General features: G+C 47.8%; 8 protein-coding genes across 8 annotated transcripts; 5 read left to right on the plus strand and 3 right to left on the minus strand.

The window, feature by feature from the left end:
• Window positions 1-240: 240 nt before the first annotated feature.
• PHATRDRAFT_38787 (predicted protein) lies at window positions 241-1,497 on the plus strand (the record flags this gene model as incomplete). The annotated part of the gene is made up of 1 exon (XM_002182756.1): window positions 241-1,497. One exon carries the CDS (start codon window positions 241-243, stop codon window positions 1,495-1,497), a length of 1,257 nt encoding a protein of 418 aa, XP_002182792.1.
• Window positions 1,498-2,093: 596 nt separating this feature from the next.
• PHATRDRAFT_48352 (predicted protein) lies at window positions 2,094-4,550 on the plus strand. Its single transcript, XM_002182757.1, has one exon. It carries the CDS (start codon window positions 2,132-2,134, stop codon window positions 3,140-3,142), a length of 1,011 nt encoding a protein of 336 aa, XP_002182793.1. The 5' UTR covers window positions 2,094-2,131; the 3' UTR covers window positions 3,143-4,550.
• Window position 4,551: 1 nt separating this feature from the next.
• On the minus strand, window positions 4,552-7,997 carry PHATRDRAFT_48354 (predicted protein). Its single transcript, XM_002182883.1, has 2 exons — window positions 7,024-7,997; window positions 4,552-6,948 (listed from the first exon to the last, which is right to left on the minus strand). Exons 1-2 carry the CDS (start codon window positions 7,825-7,827, stop codon window positions 5,146-5,148), a joined length of 2,607 nt encoding a protein of 868 aa, XP_002182919.1. The 5' UTR covers window positions 7,828-7,997; the 3' UTR covers window positions 4,552-5,145.
• Window positions 7,998-9,012: 1,015 nt separating this feature from the next.
• Window positions 9,013-10,025, minus strand: PHATRDRAFT_48355 (predicted protein; the record flags this gene model as incomplete). Its single annotated transcript, XM_002182884.1, has 2 exons — window positions 9,561-10,025; window positions 9,013-9,482 (listed from the first exon to the last, which is right to left on the minus strand). Exons 1-2 carry the CDS (start codon window positions 9,946-9,948, stop codon window positions 9,013-9,015), a joined length of 858 nt encoding a protein of 285 aa, XP_002182920.1. The 5' UTR covers window positions 9,949-10,025.
• A 729-nt stretch (window positions 10,026-10,754) lies between these two features.
• Window positions 10,755-13,169, plus strand: PHATRDRAFT_48356 (predicted protein). The gene is made up of 3 exons (XM_002182758.1): window positions 10,755-10,994; window positions 11,093-12,458; window positions 12,566-13,169. The coding sequence occupies exons 1-3, from the start codon at window positions 10,935-10,937 to the stop codon at window positions 13,099-13,101; spliced, it is 1,962 nt and encodes a 653-aa protein (XP_002182794.1). The 5' UTR covers window positions 10,755-10,934; the 3' UTR covers window positions 13,102-13,169.
• Window positions 13,170-13,604: 435 nt separating this feature from the next.
• Window positions 13,605-15,089, plus strand: PHATRDRAFT_48357 (predicted protein; the record flags this gene model as incomplete). The annotated part of the gene is made up of 1 exon (XM_002182759.1): window positions 13,605-15,089. One exon carries the CDS (start codon window positions 13,605-13,607, stop codon window positions 15,087-15,089), a length of 1,485 nt encoding a protein of 494 aa, XP_002182795.1.
• Window positions 15,090-16,656: 1,567 nt separating this feature from the next.
• Window positions 16,657-18,282, plus strand: PHATRDRAFT_38794 (predicted protein; the record flags this gene model as incomplete). The annotated part of the gene is made up of 1 exon (XM_002182760.1): window positions 16,657-18,282. The coding sequence occupies one exon, from the start codon at window positions 16,657-16,659 to the stop codon at window positions 18,280-18,282; it is 1,626 nt and encodes a 541-aa protein (XP_002182796.1).
• A 98-nt stretch (window positions 18,283-18,380) lies between these two features.
• PHATRDRAFT_48358 (predicted protein) lies at window positions 18,381-19,270 on the minus strand. Its single transcript, XM_002182885.1, has one exon. It carries the CDS (start codon window positions 19,216-19,218, stop codon window positions 18,406-18,408), a length of 813 nt encoding a protein of 270 aa, XP_002182921.1. The 5' UTR covers window positions 19,219-19,270; the 3' UTR covers window positions 18,381-18,405.
• Between the last annotated feature and the right edge of the window lie 493 nt (window positions 19,271-19,763).

Genomic DNA, 19,763 nt, shown 5'->3' on the forward strand with positions numbered 1-19,763 from the left:
ATTTGCTTTCTGCTCCGCAGATGTATGTGGTGCGCCAGTTACCGATTCTGTCTTTCGATCATCACTAGCAGGTTCTTGTACTTCAAATCAACTCATGACTCAACATTTGACTCGCTTCACCCTAGCCAACTCATCGTTGGATACATGAAGTCTGAACCGAAACGCTCGCATGACCATGAGAAAATGACCCTAGTCGCCGTCTATGTGGGAACTTCCTATCATTAGCCATAACGATTGAACATGTCTTTGCGTTCGACCACTTTTAAGGTCGGTACTTTGTCGCTGCTTCTCATAGTCGCAATCCAAAGCTCCACTCGACGACTGGAAAAACAAACTAAAAATATTCAGCAAGGTCCTTGTGACGATGTACGTCATACTTCGGGTCGCCGTTTGACGACGGCGACTGAAGAGGAAGCTCTCCGGCTCGCCAACTATCTCCCGAATTTTCATTTTTCAGAACACGTGCAAGTGTTGGGACCAACGGTTTTCCCCAAGCCCAGCGACGTTGCCGAACAAGCAAGCGATGATGTTATTGTCCCGGCGCTCCAGCCCGTCATCGGACAGCATCGACCGGATCAAGACGCTGTCTTCGCCTTTGCGGCGGAATATCCGATAAAGAATTACGTGCTGTTTGTACAGTCGCTCCGCAAAACAGGATTTACGGGAGACATTGTTTTGTCCGTGCACGAGATTGACTTACGAAATGCCGAGATTCGAGCTTTTCTGTCCTCCGATCCGGGCGTTGTCGTTTACGCTCCAAGTACCGTTTGCTACAACGCCGAATTGGAAACTGTTGAATCTGTAAAGGGAGGTATGCGCACATGCCAAACACATAAACTGTGGGGGAAACGCCATACGGATGGCACCGTCACGCCATTGCCTGATCCGCGTTCGCAACGTACGGTTGCTAATACGAGATACGAAATATACTGGATCATGGCATTGCAATACGCTCCGCAGAGCTGGATTTTGATAGTCGACGCCCGGGACACGGTTTTTCAATCGAATCCGTTTGCTGACGTTCCTCGCCAAACTGATCCTACCGCCAAATCTGGAGTTTTGTACTTTTTTGGAGAAAACATGGATGCCACCCGTTTGGGCAAATCCAAACAAAATTCCAAGTGGCTACAGAACGCCTATGGTGATGTAATAGGAGAGCACTTGAAAGACAAACCGACAATATGTTCGGGCGCTTCCATGGGTGAACAAATAGCATTGGAAGCCTACATTCGTGCCATGGTGGCTGAGGGAGACGAAACTGGAACTGTCCTGATGGGTTCCGACCAAGGCTTTCACAATCGCCTATTCTACAGTCATAAGCTGGCTAACGCTAGACATATCCACGACATTGTGGTCTTTGATCAAGGCACGGGAATCGTAAACAATATGGGAGCTTTGCGGACAAAATCGCTGACAGAGTGGGGGAATGGTAAAATCTTGAAAGAGGGCGCAAAAGGGGAATATTCAGTTCTCAATTGGGACGGAACAAAGAGGTAGGTCTCTTCACGAATCTGGTTCGTACTCAGCGCTTTCTTACAAAAGAAGCGAATTCACGTGATATATGTATTCTGACATTTGTCTCCCTACTTTTTTGTTTAAAGTGCTGTGGTGCACCAATTTGATCGCCACAAGATGCTTACGAAGTATTTTTTCAAAGAACAAGGGGAGCTTTTATATTCCGAATGGCAGACCCAACAAAAAATAAGGAAGTAGGCCAGAAAACTATTTACTGTTGACTTCCGATTTTCTTGTACTATTCTGAAGCTTCTATTTGACATCGGTAATGTCTACTAGCGCACGTCTGTGTTGAGGAACTCGACCGTTATGGCATATCTTCCTGTGGAGTACCATACCAGGAATCATGATGATGGAATTCACTTTCATTAACTGTAAAATCCAGTTGATGATTTACGGTATTGTGTTTGTGGTCTGCTTTCGCACGTCAAATTACTTTGTTACAATTAGTGCTTTCTGGTAGATTCACCAGCCGTTTTGACGCCCCGCCCAACGCATGGCAAGACGCAGGGAAAGAAAAAACCTGTCTCATCAAATCGCAGGAGGAAGCGCATATCATACATTCTGCAAAAATATGGAACATCGGGAAGGGCAGCACTAGAAAGGCACAATACCCATGGCAATGCCGAATCATCGCCATCCCCAGAAGTATTATACAAAATGGTTCAAAGCGCTTTTTTTCAATTCGAATCGTAGTAGCAGGGCTGTCTTTTGTGCTGTGCTGGCCGTAGGATGCCTTTGCCTGGCATTTGTCTATCTGGAAACCGACATGGACAGAAAAATCAGACCGCAAAGCGTGTTGATGCATCAAACTCCGAGCGATCAGAAAGGCGATGAAGAGACAACAGCGTTGACGGCTTATTCGTTATTACGGCGTGATCGTTCAGGTGCCGCTATCTTGGACATGCTCCTCGCTCACGCTTACTGCAGCGCCAAAAGCCTGCACTATGGCGGAGTTTGCCTGGAAATTAATTCTCAGTATCCGCATCAACCGGCTCATGAAGAGTTATTGAATTCTTTGGGCTTAGAAAAAATCTTTTTGCCCTTTGTTCCGTGTCCGTCTCGATCAAATTCGTCAGCCATAGTTCTCCCGCGTGACATTTATTTTGCTCCTGACACGGCTATATGGACGGAGGAGTGGTTGTCCGAAATGCGGTTATTTCGCCGTCCTATGCCTCCAATGGTGGGACAGCGGCCCGTACAGGTCGCTGTTCATATTCGGCGTGGAGATGTTTCACTCTGCATGAAAGAAGAATCGTTTCGGTATCTCCCCAACCTCCACTATCAAAAAATCTTGGAAAACATGGTACTGCCGCAGCACCCCAACGCCAACATTACGATCTTTTCCGAATCTGAGAATGCTGATGATTGGCACGGCCTGTCCAATTATCATCTCGCCTTGGATGTGAACCCTGTGGATGTATGGAAATCCATGGTCGACGCCGACGTCTTGGTTATGTCGAAGAGTAGTTTTTCGCTGGTACCGGCTGTCTTTAGTGCAGGGGAAGTCATTTACACTCCTTTTTGGCACAACCCTCTATCTACATGGAACATTGTGCCCGAAAGCATTGTCGCAGAGAGCCAGCGTGAGGTCAATCGCCTGCAGCAGCGTTGTCACCTACAATGAAAGCGTGGAAGGATATGTTTGTTGATGGTTCAGCAAACCATCTTATCGAAATGTGGCAATCATCAAAAAGGTTTTCTTGCTCTATCCAAAGCTGTTAAAGTCGGCTTTTTTCAATGCATTTACTTTGCCGTCTGTTTTGTGTATGGATAGTGTACTTTGACGCAAAAACCGTGTTGAGGAGACCGTGTTGGGGAGGGCCTGGTGACGATGAATGAACGGTCTAATGGTGGCAGCGCTACTTCCGCTGTTAGAAACGGTATGAGCGACGAAGTACTGCTATTGCAATTCAATGGACAGCCCAACAATAACTACATTTCTGTGCTGTACTTGTCAGCGGCCGCGCAGGTCGCAGCTCAAGTATTGACATGCGTGTCCTTACCGCTGAATCTGATAGGAGTTCAGGGTAATAGGAAGCAACTCCCTTTCCTAGATCTGCTGAAACCTTTGGGTATATTTCTGGTTGTTGTTCATTGGATGGTTTTGGAGGGAAATAATTGGCGCCATTCGACCCCAGTATCTTTCTTGTGTACATTTCTACATACGTAAGCGGGGAGCCACGACACCGTATGGACGAATGCAATTAATTGTTTGAAGGATTCATCCCAATGCCGGAGCATCCGAAATATCCTCACAATTTCATTCCATTCGTCACCCAGCATTTTTCCCACCATGGCAGTCACCGAACCCGAGACTACGACAAGCAACACCGTCGAACAGATTCCTTCCGTATCGGATCCCAAGAGCGGCGAACCTAAGGAAGAGCCGACCGAAGAAACAATCGAGAAGGGAATCACGGAAGAAGAGTCGAACACCAACAACGACGCCAAAGACGAGGCCGTCCCCGAGATCAACGGAACTTCAACTACAAAAGCTAACAACAACACTTTAGCCTCTGAAGGTCCCGTCGTTGAATCCCCTGTCAAAATTGACGCCACTGAGGAGGACACGCGGAAGCGCGCTAGCCCTGAACCGATACCAGAGGATCACCCCGAAGCTAAAAAGCCAAAAGACAAAAGCGGCGACGCGAAAGAGACCCATGAAGACATGAAAGTGATGCCTGCTGAACCTTCCAGCAATGATAGTGACCAGCAACTCGTCGACGACTCCAATCAAGAAACGAGTGCCAACACTCAAGAAACTGCGGATGAGTCGACCGACTAGTAGGAATTCAGGCGACTGATGGCTTATTAGGCACTTGCTATACCACGCTTTCGGAGCAAGAAGGTTCGTCAGCGTGGCTGTTGATGAGTGACTACTAGATCTGGCACCAGCTACCAGCTCTCTGGAAGATATGGTAGTAACAGATCAATAACACTGACCTAAGTAACCGAATTCATAGTCGACGTATTTCTCCTTTCTAGCGACGACAACCTAACAGTAAGCGCGTCGAGGTTTGCGGCTGTTAGAATATATGGAACAGGGTTTTTACAGAATCCGCAGTCTACTTTTCCGGCTTTTGCGAAAGTGCGCATACGGCTAAACTCATGGTATTGGATAGCCCTCTAGCTGTTTGTTCCCGAGGTGCCAATAGTTATCTGGCGGGTAAGAATCGCCATACTGTACAGTAGTTCTGTATTGATAACGCCCTCGTCGTTCAATGAGGACGCTGCTATTCCTTGGCTTCACAAATCAGGACGATAACAGCTCAAGCAGCTCAGAGCTTGTACTCGTTAGAACTCAACTGAATTGGTACGACCTTTGCGTTGGCTTCATGCGTACATCCGTCCCTATCGAAGGGACCGTACCGCGACTGTCAATCCTTCATGAGGAAAAAGGAATAAAATGCAATCTTTGTTCTTCATTTCTTCTTTCCATACCTCCCGAGAGCAACACAATAGCAAGCACGGTTATGATCTATTGGTGAGGTCGATAGGTGTGTTGTCCCCCTTGTTGTTCAAACACTCCGAACATGCAGATTCCACCAAAAGCAACTCCGCAACTTTTCCAGACAACATTTTAACCTGGACAAACCAACATACAGGTGAGATTCTTCCTTGTCGACCTCACCTAACGGCTTCGACCGAATCATTGTCCCCCAAAAGCGAATTTTCGTCAGTTTCCTCTACCGAAAACAGTGATATTTGATGAGCGGATTTAATCATGGCTCTCAGCGATGCTTGACCATCGCGTTCCCACTCTTGACGATTCTCTCGTGCCATTGTTTCGTACACACTACCGGCTCCTAACCCAAAAATACCGCTTTCACTTATACGTTTCGACAAGGGAATCACGTAGTGATCAAAAAAGCCAAGTTCACCAGCGAACCAATTATCAGCAGGATCAAAACTAGCCCTTCCGCTTAAGTAGGCCTTATACCTTTCCTCGAACAGCTTGTCATTCCATTTACGGTAAACGTGCCAGTGTTGCATTGTATGGGCAATGTCGGCTGCTTGAATAATACATTCCAAGACTACTGTCGCCTTGCGATTGATTTCGTCCCGTGTCATTTTCCCACCTAGACCGCGTCTGTCCGTATTTTTATCAGTATTCTTAAAGGCTTTGTCCCATTTGCGTACGCGAAATTGGTTGATCTCGCGGTCCGATATATCCGTGGCCATGACGCAGTTGATCATAACTTGGCGGAAACGCTTGCGCTCGACGTTGGTTTTGTAAATGCACATGCGAAGGCGCTGGTATTTGGGTTGCATTAACAGCTTCCATGCTAGCACGACCGAGTTCTGTTCCGCCACAGACCTGTTTCGAAACTGTAGCGCTACCTCCGCTTCTTCGACAACAAGCTGCGAATTCGGGACGCCGGAATGCCCAACATCGTGTACGAGCGCAGAAAATACAACAGAAAACTGCGTCAGTGGGTCCGAACTGATACCGTAGGATATTTCATGCCGCTCCATTTCGTCACAGTCCTTCAATTTTGCAATGCGGCTCAATATTTTGCTAACCGCTAGCGTTACATGAGATGCATGCGCAAAGTTGTGAAACGGTACGTCGTTGTACAAGGCGGCAATGTCAGCGATGAATTCGCGCAAAAGAATACGGACTTTAGCTAGCTCAGTGTCCATGGGAGGCTGATGCCGAGCATTTGGGTCAAAAGCCGGCAAGAAAATAACGTCCGCCACTGAATTGTAGGGTGGAGGCATTTCAGCGTCTTCGTCACGATGATTGACTGTTTTAACTGATCGAGTTTCTCCTCTTCCCGAATGGTGATAGGCCATTACTCTACTGAGATGCTCAAGGAAAATGTCCGTATTCCAGTCAATCAAGCGACCATATTTGTCTTCGGACAGCCTTCGATCCCATGGACTAACGTAAGTGGCATCTGTCAGGAGCGTTTGTCGGACAAGCGTGTGTTTAAAAGCTTGCGCTACTGACCCATTTTTTGCGGCTATTCGACAATTGTCTTCGCCGGACGGCTTCGACTTCTTGTGAGGATCCAACCAAAAAGTACGCATTTGACCTTTTCCCTTGGCAACAATTTGATCTTGACGTTCTTTTACCCAATGCATCTTTCCGGCAGCAATCAAAAGTTCTGCAGTTTCTAAGCTAACCTGAATACGACGCTTTTCGCCCGTACTTTCCATGCGACTAGCGGTGTTAACAGTATCGCCAAAAAGCTGGAACCGAGACTTTTGTCCTCGCAACACTCCGGCAGTCACTGGCCCAGAATGCAACCCAACGCGGACATGTAAGTTTTTGGTGCCAGACCCGAGCAGAGTCTCCAAGTCAGATGTGACACCATCCATCTTTACCAGGCATTGGTAGGCAAACTTGGCCATAGTAACAGCATGATCTGGATCTGGCTCGGGAACCCCTGTCACTGCCATGTAGGAGTCCCCAATAGTTTCGACCTATACATGGATTTAAATTTAGACAGCTGTTTGCTTCAAACGTAAAATTGCACGTGCTACTCTGCAAAGGCGTACCTTAAAGACCTTGAGCTTTTCAGCAATGGAATCGAATTCGGCATAAACCGTTTCCAGAAGTTTGAAAACTTGCGGGGGATCGCGCTCTGCACTCCAGGCTGTAAAGCCAGCAATATCCGCAAATAAAACAGTTGCGTTTTTGTATAAATCAGCAATAGGCTGCGAGCTACGATGATCTAGAGCTGCTCCTTCACTTTCACGAACCGATTTTAAAGTCGCCTTGCTTTGAAGCTGAGGCATGCGAATCGGATCAGACTCGCTTATATTCTTGTTGGCAAGAGTGTTGATCTTCGTGAGCTCTGAAAAACTGACCGGCTCCTCCGCAGAAATAATACTGAACTGACCAGAGTTGTCCTGAAGGAGTCGCTCACGAACCATACTTGGAAACAAGGAATCGACAATAGTTTTTGATCGCTTTGCCATATCTATTACTAACGATTGCCGGCGCGCGACGAGATAGTCGTATCGTAAAAATACCATAATCAAGACCGAAAAAATTCCCGCGACGACGCTTGCGTATGTAGTCGCATCGCTACGTCCGCTGTCCTCAACGCGCGTTTCTTTCGTCGTTACGAAGGTGCTAACCGTAAGAAAGATACCTGACACCACCAGCAGAAAAAGAAGCAACCATTTGGTGCAGGCCACAGATCGTGATTTCTTTTCCACTAGGCGATCCGGGGATTGTTCATCCTCCACCTTTTCTTCTTCCTTGCGACGTGGTGCGCCGCCAGCGTTTGTTTCGATAGCTGCCAACGAACCAACCGAGTGGTCGGCCACGGATGCATCGTCCGCGAAATAATCCATGGTCACCTCGGACGATTTCAATATTTGAATCGACAGTAAGTGCTTGCCTGTTGGTGATGTAAAACAGTCAATCCTAGACTCTATAGCTTTCTACCGAGTCAGGCCTAGACGTAGAGCAGAGGAGAAACGCTGAAAAAGTGTGTCCGCTAATAATCCAGTCGACGAATAATCATCATCTGCATTGTAAGACTCGCCTGTAAAGCCAAATTGGCATCCTGAATGCCTATATTGTGCCTTCCAGAAGGACGAATATATGCATAGGAGGATAAATCAAACTATATTTAGCGTCACGACGCATGACCTTCAAAACCCAATTGGTTATCTCGATTTACATTAGACGTCGATCCAACCGCAGATGACGTGGATGGTATGTACTTCGCCCGTTGACGCTGCCTGTCCTATTGGTACCGACACCTACTCCACCACCAACTATCGGACCGATCTCGAACTGCGAGCGAAAGTACCTCACATCAAATAACATATACAACCTTGCGTGTAGAGTCGCCATCTTCGCTCGTTGACTGCGACTGATTCGTTGATAGTAGGCGTCAGCAATGGCTTGATTGATCGATTGAGAAACATTTTGTCTTTACATTAGGCATTTCGCACTTCATTTGGGTGTTTTCGCAAAACTTCGCTTTCGATACATGCACTTGGCATGTATGTAAGGTAAGATGAGCAGGAAATTGTCAAAAGCGTCGAATAAAGGCGACACAGTCAATGAATGAAAACACAAGAGCACTGGGTTCATAATGAACAGTGATGATGCAGCACGCATGTACGTGCTTTACGATGTAAGGAGACTAGTTGCGAAAAGCCTGTTTTGGATAAGCAGTGGAAGCCTTTTCTTGTTGAATGGACTATGAAGATCTTCCGTTATAGGAAGTGCCGTCTGAAAATCCCAGTGCTGAATTTTCCACGGATACCTTCTGTTGAGAAAACGGAATATTTCAAAAGGAACTATTTTGCCAATCAAAAATTGATGGAATTAAAAAGCAGAAGGTATCCTTCGGAATATTTCAATCTGGGATGCGCCCTCTTTGCAGGGATTGTGAATTATAAACTCGGAAAGCGTCAGAGTCCTAAACAACAAGAGGATCTGGGTTTTACGAGCAAAATGCTCGCTCACGCAAAAACAAAACTTGTCACTAATTGTTATTCGTTCTTTCCGCTACAGCTCGACCATTACACAATAGACGGCGCGTGCTCGGGAATGCCCCTCTTTGTGCAGCAAGTGGCTGGATAGGCGTCGTAATCGGTTGTGTGTCGCAGCATTTGGGCCGCAACAAGACACGGACAAAAAACGGAACACGTGCAGTCCTCATAATCGCGGGCCGGAATGGCGTACTTTTCTCTCACGGTCACGCGCAAGTTTCGTAGCAGCAAGACGAGCACTCCGTAGGCCGTGTAGTGCATGAGATCAATTGTAGAGGCCACCACCATGGCTCCGGCTGGGAGCGGCTGACGGTCGTTCGTGTCTTCGTTGCCCGAGTTGGGATCAAGATTAAACAATAGCATTGACAAGGAATAATAGAGAACGTAGTATACCACCACAGCGGTAAAAATGATCTGGAACGCCCCAGTTGTCTCCGCTACGGTCCCGTGCTTCCCTTTCCAAGTAAGTTGAAGTCGCGAAATCACTTGCGCCGCAGCAACTTTGGATTCAACAAGACAGCAAATGAGCATTCGACCGTGCAAGTGCACAGTTGCGAAAATTCACATAGTTGACTTACCCGTTGTACAGCAACAAGACGTCCAAACGTGGGGGTGGCAAGCTCCATAAGAAAATAAAGACCATAGAGAATCGCGCCAGTGCCCTACCGGCACAGGGATGGTCGAAATGAAGGAAGTGATGGAGGTCGGCATTGGTACCGAAAACGTTTGGCCAGCTTCTACGCCTCCAGCTGGCACGTGTACCTTCACGATACGGTCTCCTAGAGCTGCATCAAACTCGTAGCCCTCCGGCAATGCCGCCGGTGCCGTGACCTGCATCATAGCGGTCGAGGAAGCTGGCGTCAAGGTCGACGCTTCGACATTGCCCACAAGTGTTTCACTCAATGCCACGTCGTTGCTGTCAATGCCATCGTCTCGAGCGACGGGGGCATACTGACTACTCGACATCCTTTAGGAGAACAAGCTGCGAAAGGACAGCGAATAATCGAATAATGTATGGGGCGAGGGGCGCATCCAGTATAAAGTGAAATATCGATAGGGATGGAAGCACGACGAAGGAAAGTTTAATTCGCTGATCCAGTTCTGGATGAGTCCTTGTCTTTGCGGTCTTCCGTTAAGTTACTTACTGTTAGTGTTACTGTTGTTCAGAGGCAAACTTGCGTCTGTCCTTCGGAGTTTTTTTGTTCGCAGTCGCTGGTGGGTGGCGTCCGGTTTTGCTGTCTATGTACCGCGTTTGGACCACTGCTCGTAAATGCACGCCTACCAGATGAGGAACATTTCCACATAGTGTCTCACAGTCGTGTTTTGAATCATTCACTAGTATCCCATCACGATTGCAAGCACCCATGCCTTTCATTCGTAGTTAGTGGGCTGATTCTCTACACTTATTGTTGGTAGCAGCCGAGGAAGACATTTTCTCTGTGACACTTTCAAAGGTGGTTTCCGCAAACGACTCCGATTGTTACAATTAGGTCAAGATTAAGAGGTTCGTACCTCTTATACGCGCAAAGAACAGGATTCAGAAGAAAAAAATGATTCTTAGCTCGTAGGTTCGGGCATTGGTCTCTCAAGAGGTCTATAGTTATTGCGTTTTTAATAAGCTTCTATTGTTCGCCTTAGTCTTTAGCTCGTAAATGACTACGTTTCACATTGTTGCAAAAATGGAAAACAACGGTGTATAACCTAGAATGTACAAATGCTGGATGTCTCCTTAGCCGCGGCCACTGTATCGATCGATCCTTTCCGGCAGAGCCAAATATGTTCAATTCGTCTATACTAGAATTAAGATGGTCTTTGATGCCTTCGAGCTCGAATGACCAATCAAAAATCTTGCCGGTCCCCTCATGAATTAGAACACAAATCGAGGGAGCTCTCATTTTCTCTCACATATTTCAGTCTAGTAGGCATAATTTTACCAAAAGGCTGCAGCGAAGATGAAATTCTATAGGGCCATCGCGTCCTTTCAGATGGCGCTTCTCGGCACTGCCTCTGTTGTGAGTTGATCTTCTTGTTCTCTCTCTGTTGGTTGACATCCGGATCAATATTTCTCACTCTGCTCACTGACCCGATCTCTCTTTTGGCGCCGACACAGGCCGTTGCTCAGCAGTTGAAGCCCAGGCCCATGCAAACGTACTTTGTGCCATTGCCCGAAACCGATATCTTCTACGAAACCTTCGATCGGATCAACGCCATTGCAACCGCTCCCGTAATGTCCATTATTTCTGTCTCCATTTCCACCGACAATACAATTGTATGGTACGACGAATGGGAAGACGACTACGATCAAAGTGTTGACCAGCCAGGCTCCACCACCAAGATTTGGGGCGACGGCATCGCGAGCAACGGTTGCGCTCCGGGTGTGACCCCGTGCACGAACACGAACGACCGACTCCGAGCCGGTCAGGCAATCATTCTTGAGAACTGGGTCGATCTTCCCCGTAACAACAAACAGATCCGCTTCGACGGTGGTGATCGAATCCAGGCATCGTTTCCGATCGCTGTGACGCGTGCTCAATACCCCAAGGAACCAGGGTCGCTTTTGGCGGGGGCGGCGGAAGTGTTCGATACGATGCGTTGGGGGCGAGAGTTTGTAGCTCCTGTTGGACAAGATATTCGGGGAGCCAACTATCGAGATGCTTTCGAATACACAGCTCTCTACATGATGGCAGAAGAGGACGACACCATCGTGACGCTACCGGATGGAAGCAAAATCTTTCTGGACATGGGAAAGAGTCATCTCGTCCGAGTGAACATGGGTGCCAAAATTAGCGCCGATCATAACATCCAAGTCCACGTTTTAGCCGGAGATATTGGCTCCACGTATGAGATGCGCTGGTTTGCTCTCGTCCCAGCGGCGATATGGTCAAGTGAATACATAACCCCAGTGGGAGATTCCACTGCGGAAACCAAAGTCGTGTGTTACAACGGCGGCACCAGCAGTATAACTGTTGACTACCAGTATTTTACCGGTACCACGCTTCAAAGGAAGACCATGACTTTGGCTCCGAATACAGTTGGGCAATCGTTGTTTATTCCGACTAACTCTGGCGCCAGGTTCAACTCAACAGGCAAGTTCATTGCTCTTTCCACGAGTGACACGCTGAGCAGCACCAGCGGGCAAATCTATGATTGGGGTTTCCCTGTGATGCCGCGGAGCCAACTTTCGTCCCAAGTGCTTATTGGGTGGGGATACGGATGTACTGGAAAAGTCTGCGTGGGCGGACAAGGATCTCGAAGCGTCGTCTGGATTACTCCCACCGCGAACGCCGATCTCTACATCGACTACAACAACGACGGCGTGGTTGACTCGCAGGTGGCGGCGAACTACCTGTCTTCCACAAGAATTACCGATACCGATAATGACATGACGGGAGCCATGATTTGGGCAACGGTCCGCAACACTGGTCCCTTTGGTACGGCGGTCGATATTGCGGCTGCTTGGGGCCAAGATGGCTCCCGTTCCTTCAGCAACGATAACTCGGCGTTGGATCTCGGCACGTGGTTGTTCCATTTTACACCGTAACGGTGAAACATTTTGTCGAATTGCTGGATGACAAGAATAAAGACGGAGTAGTGAACCCCGGCGACACCCTTTTGTACACGATTCGCATTCAGAATTTGGGCCAGGTGGACGTCAATATCAATGGATTGACCATTATCAACAACGGCGTCCCGCCTTTGACCACGTACATCCCCAACTCGGTGTGGTACAAACCAGACGGCGGTGCCGCTCCCATCAAAGTTCCCGATAAGACTACGGGGACTCCGAATCCGTTAGATGCTGAGGGTATTCCCAACCCGGTAAAACTTACCAAACGCGGAGGTACACACGAAATTGTCTTTGCCGTGACGACTCAGGGAACAGTAGATCGCATTATTCCAAACAACGGTTTCATCGTTCAGTCGGACAACCGTCCGAACCTTCCATTTGCGGTGGATATTCCGTTGGTCGTCCCGACCGCGCAGCCCAAAGTGGCGAACAACAATAACGGGACCGTGTGTATTCCGCTGACGGCTCGTCGTGAAGTCCGTCGCCAGCTTCGGGAAGAGGGTCGTCGCGAACGACGTCGTTTAGCCGAAGAGGCCATTTACGAAGCTTAGATGACGCCGTTACGTGGGATGGGGAAAGGAGTAACTGACTTGGTGGAGGAGTGTGGAGTTGGGGATTCTTGCTCACAGTCAACGATGAATCCTTCACGATGAGAGGCTCACGTTAGCGTTGCGGGGTTCAAGATTGGACGATGAGGTGGTTGATCCGAACGGAAGGGTGACGAGATTGGCCCTGGACTCCGTCGGTCAAAGAAAAACAATTGCCCATCGCATAGTAGACACAAATTCATAGTATTTCAAAGAAGAATCAACTGTCTATATATTGTTAGATTGACTTTGTCGCATTTAACACCAAAAAATATGTTATAATGTCTTAAAGAACGGTAAAGAGCAGGCAATAAGGTAGTTCCTATTTCAAAATGGTACTCGAGGTGTAGCGATCAAGCTTTTGTTCTCACGTCAAAAGTAGAGCAGGGCATCTCATCCTTTCGTTTTCGCGCAAGGCGCAACTTCATTCGTTCCTAGTCGCCAAGGACGACGACGAAGAATCTACCATGGCGTCTTCGACTCTTTCTAGAATTGATTTGGCGAAAAGTAGTAACTACCACCACGAAATGCGTGATCCTCTAAAACCAAGGCGTTTGATATACCCAGAGGGAACTTCTGCTGCTTCTACGCCGAGTCGCACGAGGAGACTAATACGGTACTGTAGAGCGATCTCAGTAACGCTCGGCATGTTGTCTACGGCAAGCTTTGGACTAAATGCGCTATTGCTATACAATTCAAATACACCGGGATCGACTGAGCCCTCTTTCGAGAATATTTTGATATCGCTTCTAGAAAATTCCAAGACCACTGTGGTCGGTGGTCGAGAAAGGGACAAAGCTGTCGCTAAAGGGGCCCTGGAGTTTTCTTCCCATCGAGCAAGTAGTCAGATACCGCTTTGGAGGCAAACAGGCAACAGCTCCACAGAAGCTCTGTTGACAACAACATTACCAGTCTGGATGCAAACTTATGTGGATTGGCATGTGGAGACACGTGCGAATTTAACCTCACAGAACTGGAACTCTACCCGCTACATCTTCATTAGCTGTCTTGCTAGCGACACAAAATGCGGTGGAGCCAGTGACCGGCTACAGCTGTTACCTTGGGCTGTACTCATGGCAGCTCGCGGCAATCGCCTTTTACTGATACGCTGGGAACGTCCTTGCGCACTCGAAGAATTTTTGGTACCGAAAGATGTCGACTGGACTGTGCCTGAATGGCTGTGGCAAAGTGTGCAATTGTACAGTCCGCATCCCAAGCTTTTGATGTCGGGCGGCAAGCCTTCATTGCGACATGCCCAAGCGGCCGACCTCATTGTCGCTATTAGGCAGCAAGCCCATGATCACGGCAAAACATTTTACGATGAATTGAAAGAAGACAATGAAGCGGGGTTCTATGAAGTGTTTCATGACGTGTGGAAGGCCTTCTTTCAACCTTCCCCGATAGTTCAAATACAAATCGAAAAGACCATGGACGACCTCGGTCTGAGACCGCGACGGTATATTGCGGCACATGTTCGCCAGAAGTACCACCGAGACAAGACACACGACACCGACCACGTGGACAATGCCGTGAGGTGTGCCTACCAATCGCGACAAGGCGTTTCGAACACTATATACTTTGCCTCCGATTCAACCGTGGCCACAAAGCGGGCCGTGGACTTTGGGCGATACATTACGGCGTTAGCCAATGATACCGTGCCGTCGAGCATCAATGTTGTTGCACGCATCAATGTGTCGGAGCCGCTGCACCTGGACCGCGGATCTGCGTATTTGCAAAACACGGATAGCTGGCAATCTTTTAAACCAGATGACTTCTACGATGTGTTTGTTGATTTGTATCTTTTGGCGTCGAGCACTTGTGTGGTATACGGTGTTGGCGGCTATGGTCTTTGGGCAAGTCTATTGACCACGAAACGGTGTTCGTTCCGGCATTCAAGTCGCCACTGCGGCTGGGAAGTTCCGTCGAACGGGAGCATTGCCCATATGTTGTAGAAGTACAAGTCAGCGTTACCGACTGTGTAAGCGACTGCAAAACATGGAATGATTCGTAAAACGAATTCTGGTCGCATAGTGGGATCTGTACAATCTGATGTCGAAGTCTCTTGGATACGGCCTGTTTGAATGGTTTTGCAAGTCCTTCGTCTAAAGTTGTTCACAAGGTTGCGCAGGCTATGTGCGTATGCTCACTCACACTGGTAGGTACTGTGCTTTAGAGGGAAAATATATCCGACATTTGATACTGTGTTCATCTATAGGTGACACATCCAATTTGGAAAATAAGGAAATCACATGCTCACAGTGGTAAATGTTATGATTGACTGTGAAAGGAATATTTTGTGCATATTTGATACTATGTTCATCTATGAGTGAAATATCCAAATTGGCAAATAGGGAAATCACGCCATCGTAGTCTTTCCATTGCATCTTTGGTACGGCTTAAGTTTGCACGAAATCTCGACATCGATAAGTAAAATTCTGCTTGGCAAATTTTGACGTCCGGATCGCCGGTTCCGAGTACTGCGCGTGGAAAGAAAAAGTATCCAGCAAAGGTTGAGCTGAATCCGAAGTGAACAATATGTTACGCTTTTCCCACAAGGTTACGATTGTGTAGAAGACGGCGAGGCATCTGATTCAGCTAATCGGCGCTGGGCCCGTATGTTGCGCAAACGCTCCTTATCGCGTTCCACTCCGGCCCGCATGACGGCCTTGTCCCGAACCTGTGCGTAGTGGCTGTAATAGATAGCGCCCACCGCGGCCGTCATGACTATTCCCATGACCTTGGCAGCCCGGCCTCTGGGCAGCCACGACACCACCATGGTAGTAGCAGTTATGAATTAGGATGTATAGCTCGGATTGGATGCAGACCAAAAAGCAGATTCAGACGACTCGGATGAAAAGAAGAATCCTGTGTTGCTCTGTGAAGTATATTTTCGAAGCGTGTACCAATTCCGACAGATTATCGTTCTTCTAGAGTTGACGAAAACCAGTGGCAAGGATGAGAGAGACACGAAAAGCTTCTACCCTCGCAGTCAGTTGAAATGACTTGATGCTTTCTTCGAATAGCCACCAACCCCGTCCAATTGTCGGTTTGGAAGCGGAGATAGTGATGGACTGCATAAGCTTTTCACTGCCCTACGCACAAGCAAAGGTACTCTGTCAGTGTTCTCCTACTTTTGTCCTCAGGTGAGGGAGGACCGACGGACCGAGTCTGATTGGAAAATTATGGTCTCCTAAACGTTCTGAACATAGCGAACTTTTAATCAATTCTATCCGATGCAACTTTCTTCATCTTGGGAGTAAGTTGAAATCCTGGCGGCGGTACGACGACGAAGAGACACCAACAGTACTTGAATACGCATTTGCTATGGAGCAAGAAAATCTTCCACACGAACCAAAGTAGACTTCGATTTTACCTTAAAGATCGAACCCAAAGCAACGTTCCGACAGTGGAGAAAGCAGTGCCAACTACCGACGTCACAAGCGCATCACCCACAATCGCGATTATATAACCCCTTTGCGCAACACTCTACTCTCTTCTTGGACCAGCAACTAGGGTATCATGAAGCAAGCGGACGATACAATGATCCCAAATCGATCGTCGACCCACTTTTACGATGAAGACGAAGACGACGATGATGAGGAGGATGACTTGGAGGAGCTTCAAGTTCTGCAGCCCTCCGCGAGACAGGAACTCAGACGAGCCGATCGCTTATCGGTGCGTTTGCTGGCAATTCCGGACGAAGATGAGGACGAGCACGATCGCGTTTTGCGAAAGTCACTGCGCCTACTGGACAACGATCTAAACGGCTCATCTGGCTTGTTCGACGACGAAAGCAATGGCGCTGTGATACGTCAAAATTCGGGCGACATCAATTTAGGAGGAGGACTGGTCCGTCGGAGCTCACGGGCTTCTCTACGCTTGTCCGCACGCCCCGGTGAAGACGGCAAAACTGCAGGGCAACGCGTGTGCACGATGGTTGGTGTTGCCGTAGCAGCGGTTGTTTTGCTTTTAGGAATCGCCGGATTCATTGGTGTTACGGTCGTTGGCCCACCCAATCAACCAGTCGGACCGTACCAGTTGGTAGAACGACAGGAAGGAAACGATTTCTTCCAGTTCTATGACTTTTACGAAGGCCGAGACTCGGCCGGATCTAACGGGTTTTTGAATTACGTATCGTACGATAAGGCAACCTTGCGGGAAATCGTCAATGTCACCTACGAAGATGACGTTCTGGATATATACGCACAGCAACGCAGCACACCGGAAGTCGGTTCGAATGAAGCGCAGACCAAACAAGAACCATTTATTTACATGGGATCGGCTCCAACGCCAGCTGGTCCGCGAGATTCTATTCGCTTGGAAGGTAATCGCCGCTTCAATAGGGGCTTGTTCATCATTGATATTCGCCACATGCCCGTGGGATGCGGAGTCTGGCCCGCCTTTTGGCTCACGGACGAGGCCAATTGGCCAGTCAACGGAGAAATCGATATTGTAGAAGGCGTAAATTACCAGTCCGTGGCGAAGACAGCCTTACATACTACAAAAACATGCATTATGGACGACATTCCACTTGGTACGATGACAGGAGGATGGGATTCAGCCCAAGGTATCCCAAATGCCAAAACCGGTATCCCAGATATGACAATGCGAGAAGCACGCAATTGCTTCGTGTACGATCCCCATCAGTGGCTGAATCAAGGGTGTGTTGCAGTGGATACGGAAGGAGGTTCGTTAGGAGTTCCGCTTAATGCTAAAGGAGGCGGTGTCTTTGCGTTGGAATGGGACCCCATCAACCGACACATTCGTACCTGGGTATTCTCTCCGCATTTAAATGTACCTGATAATCTCGTCGATTCTATTCGAACGGCAAGTTTACCCGACTCAGAACGCATCGTGCCCGATCCAGATGTTTGGCCGCTTCCGTACGGCTTTTTTGCAATTGGTGAAGGTACCAACTGCCCGGCATACCATTTTCGGCATATGCGACTTGTATTTAATACGGCGTTTTGCGGCAGTGTGGCAGGAAACCGGTTCCACATTGATTGCAAAAAGCAAGTCGCGGCCAACTTTAGTACCTGCACTGATTGGATCAAAAGCGAGCCAGAAGAATTGCAGGAAGCTTATTGGAAAATTCGCGGGGTGTATGTTTACGAACGTGCGTGGGAGCGAACATGGAGTGTTTAGCTGCTGGATCCAGCTTTTGTTGTATCAGCAAGCTTTGTTTAAAATGGTATATTCGTCTATTGAAAATCGAATGCTTCAATACTTGTACAGTACTCTTTAACAAATACGTCTTAATTTTAGATCCTACGAAAGAAAATCTGTTCCCAAACTTGATGCTTCTTCTAAGGAAGACTTTGACTCAGCAACTTCTCCCAAAGACTTCTGTACCTTTCCTAGGGCGATCCAGACGTGTCTCAAATGGCTTTTTTGGGGACAGTTGAATTGAAGGATTGCTAAAGCTTCCAAAAGGAGATTTTCAGCGGATTCCAAGTCACCAAGTGTTGCGTGTACGGATGCGAGATTGAAAAAGGCACTTGCCACTGAAGGATGGTCTGTTCCGAACACCAAAAGGCGGAAATCGAGGCACATTTGGAATGCTTGAAGCGCTTTCACTTGATTGAGATTATCAACGTGCCTTTTGGCACGCTCATGAATTACACCGATATCAAACAGTATCCCAGCAAACATTTTCTGGACCCGTCTTGGTTCTTCCGTAATTGTCTTATTTTTCATAAACAAGGCTTTCCGAAAGTATGCGAGGGCCTCTTCGTCGCGTCCTGATCTCTGGAGTTCTCGTCCAAGTCTCGTTGCCATCTCAAACAGCTCCGTACTTTGTTCTTCTTTCGAAAATTTTGTCACAAGAAGCTGCATTGCTGACTTGTAGCTCAATTTCACTTGCGCGATATCGATAGGTGGCATATGATCTTCCATGGAAAATGATATGGGACGAGAGCCCAGGGACACGACTGAGGGTGAAGATTCTAGCGATGCCGTGCTCATACTCTTTACGGAAAGGGGACTCTCCTCAATTCTGTTCAGGTTTTCGAGAGCCACTTTCGGGTCCTCGAAAACAAGTATTCCAGTGTCCATGGTGAGCGAGGGCTGCATGTGTCGCATGATCACTTCAATTGTATGTGCTTATTGCCAGCTCTATTCCCGGGACTTTCGGATGGCTGCACTCGTTGCTGTCTCGACTAAATGTGGGACATGGTCATCACTTCCGTTTTAGAGTTGTAGTAATTTGCACGTTGAAAAGTCTTGAGAACATGGATGCATAAATACCAAGCAGTAGTCGCACCGTTCAACTCGGAGGAGACACGGAAACGCCAACAAGTGTAGTCCACGGCCAATAATGTTTCCACGGTTCTCATAGGGTGATTAGATTGATGACTGTGATCTTTTCAGATATATATTCAGATTTGAAACTGATAGTTTCAGATTTATGATGCGTTGATTCCACGGGAAAATTCTTTCGATTCTATGAAATCCGCCCAAAACCGAACACGTTCACGGAATACTGAAACAAAGAGGAATAAAGCATGTTTGGCCTGTACTATACTATTAAACAGAAAGGCATTTCACACTGACTCGTTCGTTATACGAGTGCTGTTTTTGGATCTCTACGAAACACAAGAAATGCCCTTCAAAGACGTTGGCCATGG

This window comes from Phaeodactylum tricornutum, chromosome 17, assembly GCF_000150955.2.
Source record: "Phaeodactylum tricornutum CCAP 1055/1 chromosome 17, whole genome shotgun sequence".
Taxonomy (NCBI): Eukaryota; Bacillariophyta; class Bacillariophyceae; order Surirellales; family Neidiaceae; genus Phaeodactylum; species Phaeodactylum tricornutum.

What these genes read in the sequence shown, in the direction of transcription:
- PHATRDRAFT_48352 (XM_002182757.1), top strand. Translation starts at nt 2,132, where the DNA reads ATGGCAATGCCGAATCATCGCCATCCCCAGAAGTATTATACAAAATGG.
- PHATRDRAFT_48354 (XM_002182883.1), bottom strand. Translation starts at nt 7,827, where the DNA reads ATGGATTATTTCGCGGACGATGCATCCGTGGCCGACCACTCGGTTGGT. An exon ending in AAAAGCTCAAGGTCTTTAAG is followed by an intron (nt 6,949 to 7,023) that starts GTACGCCTTTGC and finishes ATCCATGTATAG; the next exon opens with GTCGAAACTATTGGGGACTC.
- PHATRDRAFT_48356 (XM_002182758.1), top strand. Translation starts at nt 10,935, where the DNA reads ATGAAATTCTATAGGGCCATCGCGTCCTTTCAGATGGCGCTTCTCGGC. An exon ending in TTCTCGGCACTGCCTCTGTT is followed by an intron (nt 10,995 to 11,092) that starts GTGAGTTGATCT and finishes GCGCCGACACAG; the next exon opens with GCCGTTGCTCAGCAGTTGAA. An exon ending in TTGGGGCCAAGATGGCTCCC is followed by an intron (nt 12,459 to 12,565) that starts GTTCCTTCAGCA and finishes ACAAGAATAAAG; the next exon opens with ACGGAGTAGTGAACCCCGGC.
- PHATRDRAFT_48358 (XM_002182885.1), bottom strand. Translation starts at nt 19,218, where the DNA reads ATGCGACACATGCAGCCCTCGCTCACCATGGACACTGGAATACTTGTT.